Source organism: Xenopus laevis, chromosome 1L, assembly GCF_017654675.1.
Source record: "Xenopus laevis strain J_2021 chromosome 1L, Xenopus_laevis_v10.1, whole genome shotgun sequence".
Classification (NCBI taxonomy): Eukaryota; Metazoa; Chordata; class Amphibia; order Anura; family Pipidae; genus Xenopus; species Xenopus laevis.
Window position 1 is genome coordinate 111,641,226 of NC_054371.1, and position 9,324 is coordinate 111,650,549.

The following is a 9,324-nucleotide window of genomic DNA, read 5'->3' on the forward strand; positions in this document are numbered from 1 at the left end:
TATATTTTTCATAGTTCATTAATCTGCACATCCATTTGAATCAGTGGATGTCATCTAAGGGTGGTGATCTGATTCTATGCCTGAAAAAACATGGCGGAGCCACAGATTACAATGTCTGTGGCCAATGGGCCTGAATAGAGATTATAATTTCTTTAATTTATTGTAGAAAAATACTGTACAACCTAAAGCAATAAATGATTTGTGCATGGCTGTATGAGGTGCAGACTAATTGGAATTCACTATTTACAGAATGACCCATGGCAAAATATTGTATTGCATATAGTTAATATTTTAAACCTCCTAACTCGATAAAAATAACATTCACAGTGGACAAACAGATATTTTGGGAAAACCAGAACAAAATGTAAGTGTAAAATTCAGAAAAGCATAGTAAAATAACCCACTAAAATGCATTATAAATTTGTGGAATCACAAAAATGGTGTAAAATGTGGGAAAACATAAATTTGGGGGATGTTTAAGCATCAGTTCAGCACACTCTTATTGGGACACCCCATTAGCAAGCTAGTGTATGTCACAGAATCTTTTTGGTGTAAATGATTATTTTGGGTTTGGAAAGTCACACTTAAAAGAGTGCTACATTTAATTTAAGGCAAAGCTTTTTTTTTCCAATTCCTAAATCGTAAGTGTATTAAACTTAAACACTGCCTCTCAATTATAACAGCAATAAGAAAGAACAGAATTTGGCTGAATTTTAGTAATTGGCACATTTTAAAAATGTCAAAAGACTTTGAGAAATGTGCCAACTCATTTGCTGACTGTTATAAAGTTGTCATAAATTTTATAATAGCAATAAAAAATAACAATGACAATAAAATTGGGAAGCAGTAATGCTCAGTATATAGGAATTCTAACTTGCAGCACTGCCATAGTTTGATTACGTTGATCTATAAGGAATTCTTACGTTCCCCTATGTTTGTATGGGTTTACTCCCACACTACAAAAACATACAGACAGGCTAACTGATTCCTGATAAAATCAAATGTAGTAGGTGTGAATTTGATAGGGATCCTAAGTTGGCCATACACTGACATATTCTCTCTTTTGTCGAGGTCTCCAAAAATGCTATATGGGTCAATTGGTTACACACCAAATTGGCCTGAACCAATCACTCACCCAGGGGACAACGATTAGATTTTTCAGTGTGATCTATAAGTCCATTGTATGAGCACTGCATTAACACTCAGAAGCTGTCAGGAAAGTCAAACCTGTCTAGAAGGACCAATGTATAGCCACCTTTAACTGTTAACTCTACTGGGAAAAAATATAAACCTGAGTTAATAAATTACAGCCGGTTAGAGCAATAGATTTATGGCTGCCTAGGTCAGTTAAAGCCAATAGCCACATAGCATTTAAAATTGCCAGCTGGAAAATGGCAAATAAAAACTTTAAATGAAAATTAAAAATGAAGACCAAATAAAAATTTGCAAAGAATTGCTATAACATACTAACAGGGGAATGTAATAAAAGTTGCAAAGAGCAAAACAATTCGCACCAATAAGACTAAAAATCCACATCTCGCAATGTAATATTGTTCCTTAAATTGTTATTGCATTGCGAATTTTAATTGCGCATTGCGAATTTTAATTGTGCACTCATAAGAAGTGCTTGAAGGTGTCGTAATCTTTTGGAGCAAACATAACGACTTTTTCAGTAAGAAGTTTTATTACATTGACTGCGCATTGGCGCAAACTATAAAATTCGCAAACGGTCTTTCACTGTCGGAAGTGGTCGCTAAACAGTTTCCGGGCTCGCAAAAGCTATATTAAATTCGCACAAAGCAAAATTTGTTTGCGCAAAGGCATAACTGTTCGCATTGCGAATAGTTTTTCCATTAGCGATTTTTATTACATTCCCCCGTAAGGGAGCTAATTAATTAATGCTTGAGTCTTCAACCTCTTCCTAAAACTATGCATGAGTTACTAAAGTCATACGTCATTTCTGCATTTGATTACTTTGTCTTTCTGTTGATAAGTGTCTTTTTTTTCCTGACAAAAAAAAAAAAGCTCTGCTGTTTTAGGTGCCAGCAGCAAACCAATGTATTCAGATGCAGAAACTCATGCGTAGCTTTAGGAACCGGAGGCTCGAATATGAATAACTCGATCCCCTAAAGTTAGCTTAAAAGTTGACTACCCCTTCATTGATTCCACGTTCACAGATTCCTGCAGTAAAGTGATGAGCAAATCTGTCCCAAAAAAATTTGCAAACTGAGAAAAATTAACAAAACAAATTGAATTTAATAGGCGTCAACATTTTTTTATGAGCAACAATTTTTTCATGCACATGACAATTTCTTCTCGCTCCAATTGCATTAAAGTCAATTGGTGTATATTTCTAGTGGCTCCTTTTTTGTCTCTGCGACTTTTTTGTCTCTGTGTCTTTTTTGGCCAAATGCATTAAAGTCAATGGGTTTTTTTTATGTGACTTTTTTGTCTCTGTGACAATTTTGTCTTGGCAACTTTATTGTCGTGGTGAAAAAATTTTTCATGGGTGATTTTTGCCGCAGTTTTGCAAAACAATTTGCAGATGGTGAAGTGTGGATTTTCTCTGCAAATCCATGCCTGGTGAAAAAAATCGCTCATCACTTCTGCAGTATAAAAAATAAAGGCAACTTACATCACAAGTTACCTATACATAATGTAAGTTCAGATTAAGTCCCTTTATTTTATATTCAAATATTTGGAATTTTTATTAGGTTTATTTATATGAATTCTGGGCAAATTATATAGTATTGCTAGTAAAACATGTTCATCAACTAGAATTTAACATGTTTCTAGTGATGGGCGAATTTGCGCCGTTTCGCTTCGCCGAAAAACTTGCGAATTTCGCGCGAAATTCGCGAAACGGCGAAAAATTCGCGAAACGGCGCCCGTTTTTGACGCCGGCGTCCGTTTTTGACGCCGGCGTCCGTTTTTTCGGAAAAAAATTTTTATTTATAAAATTTATTCGCCTGCCGCGAATCGCGCAAATTCGCCGCGAATTCGCGCCTGGCGAATAAATTCGCCCATCACTACATGTTTCTATTATATAGTATCCCTTTCTTCTTGGCTGACTTGAGAAAGGCCTTTAACTCTAATATATTTGATATTCAATTTACATTTTGTATAATAATCACTGAGTACCTTTTGCTTCAGTAGTATAATTGTTTCTATTCTGGACCGCTGCCACCACCTTTGGCCGCCTGTATTAATGCCAAATCAATGAAGTCAAAAAGACATTTAAGAGTTTTTATTGCCTTACTAATAAATTAGCCTTTTTTGATATTAAAAAATAACTTTTTAATATCAAATATTTTATGAAAACATTTTACAGGTTCACCTTACTCTACACTTACTCTTAAGTCAAGTCTAACAAGTTTGGGGCGAGAGTTGCATAATTGTTTCTGTGGGCAGATACCAAGAAAATCAATTTGTCAAGAAAACAAAATTGTTGTTCTCTTACATGTGTCTGTGTTGTTTTTATGATATATTTCCCAACTGCCCAAATAATAAGTGGGCAAAGTTTACTGAACTCCAGTAAGCCAAATGTTCACTTCCATTCTAACGGCACCAGGTAGGTTAAAAATGTTGTTCATCTTTACATTAACTTTTAGTATGATTTGATATGAGAGTGATATTCTGAGACAATTTGCAATAAGAGACTGGAATAGTATTAGGAGAGACCCTGAATAGATAGATAAGTAATAAAAAGTAGCAATAACAATTAGGCTTTCTAGGCAATTTGGGATCGAAAGAAAATCGTTCGATCGAAGGATTTAATCATTCGATAGAACAATTTTTCCTACGATCGTTCGAACAAACGAATTGCGGTAAATCCTTCGACTTCGATATTCGAAGTCGAAGGATTTTACTTCAACGCCTGAATATCGAGTGTTAATTAACCCTCAATATTTGACCAATAGTAAATGTGCCCCTTAATGTGTAGCCTTACAGAGCATTTGTTTTGAATGGCCCCATTTGAAAGCTGGAAACAGAAGAAGAAGGCAATTAGTTTAAAAACCTATAAAAAAAATTAGGTCAAATTCGAAAGTTGCTTAGAATTATCCATTCTATAGCATACTAAAAGTTGACCTAGGTGAACCACCCCATTAAAGTTAGCTGCTTATTTTATTAAAGCATCTAAACAAACTGAATTACAGGGTAGCCAACCACATTGTTATATACACTTTTCTTAGCCAAACAGCCTGTAAGCAATATTATTTATCCTGCTGTAATTATTTGGTGGCCTTTATGAAGTCATTTGTGTTCTTGTCAAAATATAAACAATTGCTAGCACAATTGGGCTATGGGCAAATATTTTTCACCTCTCCCAGTAAGGTTATTTGTGGCATTGCTGTGTAAAAAGCCAACTAGTGGCTGCAGCTGTCATAGGTGCCCAAAAGGCCTGTATACACAATATATACTGATGTGGAAATCATACAGATGGGGCAGACTTAATTTGGCACACATAACCAGTTTTTCCTATTTACATTATTGCATGTGTTCATGGCACTTTTTAGAAAGGATTAAAGCTAATGGAATATTTGGCCTACTCAGCATTAGACAAATATGAACTCTGTGTAGATAAGGTGCCTGTCATAGTCACACCTTTGTTTAGGCTACATTTACCTGCCAAAATGATACAAAGTGACAGTGCAACTTGATGTATTTTGGGTCACTTCCTAATCCATTTAACCACTGGTGAAAGGTTACCCAGTGTGGAATTAGCCTAAATGATGTTGCCTGTTAATGCAGTTATTGCCACTCCTTAGGAATATTTGCTTATGTCAGTTTATTTTTGCCCCCTGTTTAAAAGGCACACATATTAGGACAGTGACTACTGTGAGGGAAATAAACCTCTCATGAAAAGTAGTATTTCCCTTGTCCTCTCCATGTCAGTACTCACCGGGACTAGCCCCTCCCCTCATGCTCCGTCAGAAGAACCCTCCCACAAACAATAAAGGTGTCACTTACACTCTCGACGGTGTCTTTTTGGTTCTTCTCCTTTGCTCCGCTCCTTTTCTAGGAGCTCGTTTTTCTTTTAGGGGGGGATTAGCTGGGACCTGCCCATAAGGCGTCCCTGGAACCGGCCTTTTCCCTGGCGAGTCAGGGTTTTTTGCCCGCCGTCTGCCTCAAAAGTAAGAACTCGGCGTTCCCCTGCTTCCTGGGTTACCGGCCTGCTCATAAAGCGTCCGGCTCCCATGCGACCTATGGCAGCCGCATCAGTTTGGAACGCAGGCGGGGATTGCGGAAGTTAGCGCTCGGCCACTATCGGAGGAGTTCGTCGGGGCGGTGACGTCATATCCGGAAATCCTTTTCTTCCGGGTTGCGGACAAGCAGCGCGCCTTGTTTGAATTGGCGTCCTGGGTCTGTGTCACGTCCGCTCTCGGCCACTGCTGTTCTCCTCTGGGTAGGCCTTAGTTTAGCGGACTCCAGGAGGGTACCTGTAATTATTGGGGCTGACTCAAGGGAATGATTCCCACCTAACAGCTACCGTATTTTTTCTTTTTACTGCAGGTCCCTTCCTGGCTGGGTCCAAGCCGCATCCCCCAGAAGTCTAGTCCCCCCCCCCTGCTGAGGTAGAGAAAAAAAAAAAAAAAAAAAAAAGATAAATCAAGCCCACGCAAGCACTACATCTGTGTAGGACCTGGGCAGGTGGGGATATTAATAACTATATGCCTCTCTGTTTTCTCCTAGCACCATGAAACCGGCCGCTAGGCGAAAGGAATCCCCCAGCCCTACGGAGGCCTCAAGCAGTCAATGCCTGGGATGCTCTGAACCAGCGCTAATGGGCAAAAGACTATGCCAGCTCTGTCTCACAGAAGCAGCAGGCACATCGATCCCGCCATCAGATATACGGGCCTGGATCAAACAAGCTGTAGCCCAGGAATTGTCAGGTGCCTCAGCTGTCACTACCCGAGCTTCCAAAGAGGCTCATCCACCAGAAGAGGATGCCTGTGGAGACTTATTGCTTGATTCTTCCTCAGAGGAAGATTCGGAAGAGGAACATTCTTCCTTTGACTTTAATCTGATTTCCCCATTGATTAGGGCCATGAGACTGGCCTTAAATCTCCAGGAAAAAGAGGCATCTACTGCCCAGTTCTTACCCTCAGCAAGGAAGAAGGGGCAAGTTTTTCCTCTACACCAAGAGGTGGCAGATCTGATAAAATCAGAATGGGAGGTCTTGTCCAAAAGAAGTCCAACTCAACAGCGATTTACCAAGTTATATCCCTTCAATGAAGAAGATATCAAGGACTTCTGTTCCGTCCCGGTTGTGGATGCCTCAGTACTAAACCTTTCCAGGAATACGCTCTTACCCATTGATGATCAAGCCTCACTGCGCGACCCCATGGATAAGAGACTTGAGACAGACCTGAAAAGAGCCTATCTTAATGCAGGAGAGTCTCTTAAGCCAGCGGTGGCTAGTCTTGCTGTAGCTAAAGCCATGGAGACTTGGCTAGCCAATATAGAGTCTGCTATCAAAGAAGGCCAGGACAGAAACGACATTCTAGAGGGCCTTACGGAACTAAAGTTGGGTTCTTCCTTCCTGATAAACACGTCTGTGGATCAGGTTAGATTAGCCTCAAGATCATTAGCCCTCTCTGTCTCAGCGAGAAGGGCTCTGTGGCTCAGATCATGGGAGGCGGACACTACTTCTAAAATTGCCCTTTGCACCCTCCCCTTCCAGGGGCAGGCATTGTTTGGAAAGAAAATGGAAGATCTAATTTCCAAGGCTTCTGGAGGAAAGAGCCAGCTGCTTCCCCAAAGGAAAAGAAGAAGGTTTCCAGAGAAACAGTCCTCAAAGGGCAAGTTTCCTTCTAAAACTAGACAAACGTCTGGAGAATCATATTCCTTTCGGAATAAGACCTCTGATGACAAATCATCAAGTTGGCGCGGGGGCCAGTCTGGATTGTTCAGACGCTACAGAGGAAAATCCTCAGGCCCAGCCCGTCGCCCATTCTGAAGGTGGTGGTCCCCAGGGTCTCCAGTTGGGGGGAAGACTCCGCCACTTCTGGGACGCCTGGGATCAGTCCACAGACGATGCTTGGGTTCGCAGGGTGATCAAAGAGGGCTACAGTCTAGAGTTTGTCACCATCCTTCCGCGACCAGTCTTTCACCGTTCAGCTGTTCCAAGGAACCCAGAGAAAAGAAAGGCTCTTCTCCAGTGTCTCGATACCTTGACCCAGCAGAATGTCATCATTCCGGTCCCGAGAGAGGAAAAGAAGTCTGGGGTATACTCAGTCTTCTTCCTAGTCAAGAAGGCCTCGGGAGCTTGGCGCCCGATCCTAGACCTGAAATCAGTAAACAAGACTTTACGGAAGCAGCATTTCCGAATGGAGTCCTTGGACTCAGTGAAGAAAGCCTTATGCCCAGGCGATTGGATGTGTTCCCTAGATATACGCGACGCGTATCATCATGTTCCGGTCACCATCCGGGATCAACAGTTTCTACGATTTGCAGTAGGAAAGGCTCACTTCCAATTTCAATGTCTTCCTTTTGGCCTCTCCACAGCCCCGAGGGTCTTCTCCAAGATACTGGTGGTACTGGTAGCCCTTCTAAGATGGCAGAAGATCCGAATCTTCCATTACCTGGACGATCTAATCCTCCTTGCAGGCTCCAGGAAACAACTAATAGATCACAGGGAACAGGTGATATCTTTTCTACAGGGGCATGGATGGTATCTGAACTGGCAAAAGAGTCAACTTCTCCCAACTCAGAGAATAGTGTACCTAGGAGCAATCATAGACTCCTGCAGGGGTACCATCAGTCTGTCCGAGGAAAGACAACGAACCTTAGCTCTAGAAGCAAGGGAACTAGGATTACTCCCCAGAGTCCCAGCGATCAGATTGGCGAAGATCTTGGGGATGATGACCTCATCCATAGGATTAGTCCCTTGGGCCCAGTGGAAGATGAGGGGAATTCAATTTCCTTTTCTTCATCAATGGGATGGGTTTTCCCAGGATCAGAGAATCATAATGTTACCTTCAATGTTGAAAGCTCTTTCCTGGTGGCAGGTCCCTCAACATTTGGCCAGGGGAGTCAAACTCTTCCTGAAACCATGGTCCATCCTGACCACAGATGCATCAGGCATAGGCTGGGGTGCAGAGTTAGAAAACCAAGTAGCTCAAGGCTCATGGCTAATTCCATCCTCAGACGTGCCCTCAAATGTGCTAGAGATCAGGGCGGTAATCGCAGCCTGTCGATTCTTCAGCGGTCAACTTCAGGGCCAAAGACTAATGGTTCATTCCGACAACACGACCACAGTAGCCTATATCAGAAAGCAGGGGGGCACAAGAAGCATCTCACTGATGCAAGAAGTAGAGCCTCTCTTTCAAATTGCGGAAGAAACCTTGGAGGATCTCTCAGCAGTCTATATTCCAGGCAGAGAGAACCAAACAGCAGACTTCCTGAGCAGACACACGCTAGAAAGGCACAAATGGGAACTTCATTCCCGGATCTTCAGGATAATTGTCCAACGCTGGGGCCATCCCACAATAGATTTGATGGCTACTTCAAGGAACTCAAAATGCAAAAGGTTCTACTCAAGAGATCCAGAACACAAGGCACTAGCAGTAGACGCCTTCTGTCAGAAGTGGATCCATCCTTTGGCTTATATCTTTCCTCCTCTTCCTCTGATCGGGAAAGTGATTCAGAAGATCAGGGAGGACAGGGCGGAGGTCATATGCATAGCTCTGGCATGGCCGAGACGTCCCTGGTTTCCTCGTTTACTACAAATGACAGTGGATGCCCCATGGAAACTTCCATGTGCAGGACCTCTCCTAGTCCAAGGGACATTCATCCATCCAGACCCGGGTCCATTGGCCCTGACGGCTTGGCGACTGAGCGGCAGAATCTAGAGGCTCATGGTTTATCGGGAGAAGTCGTAAACACATTACTAAAATCCAGAAAGGATTCTACCAATAGCAGATATGGGAGAACCTGGGAATGTTTCAGGATGTGGAGAGAAACTAGAGGCATGCCTTCAGCAACCATTAAGGTTGGAGAATTGCTCGAGTTTTTGCAGTCAGGTCTGAGTAAGGGCTTGAGCGTAAGCACCCTGAGGACTCAGGTCTCAACCTTATCTGCCTTCTCTGAGGTGCGCTGGTCCCAGCATCCTTTGGTAGTTCGCTTCTTCAAGGCAGCCGTTAGAATCTTGTCAGCAAAGAGACCTTCTTGCCCGCAATGGGACCTACCTTTTGTACTACAGATGCTGTCCAGACACCCCTTTCATCCTACAGAAGAAATGTCATTATGGTTCCTGACGTTAAAAGCTGTGTTCCTGGTGGCAATCACCTCGGCCAAGAGGGTAGGGGAACTACAGGCTCT

The 9,324-nt window shown here is 42.4% G+C and overlaps 1 protein-coding gene across 1 annotated transcript in view; it reads right to left on the reverse strand.

The window, feature by feature from the left end:
* The window catches only part of LOC108719952 (serine-rich adhesin for platelets-like), a 54,451-nt gene extending 49,251 nt beyond the window's left edge, over positions 1-5,200 (reverse strand). The window contains exon 1 of the mRNA XM_041584367.1: positions 5,065-5,200. Coding sequence (XP_041440301.1) covers positions 5,065-5,200 — 136 coding nt within the window. The remainder of the gene's footprint in view (positions 1-5,064) is intronic.
* Between the last annotated feature and the right edge of the window lie 4,124 nt (positions 5,201-9,324).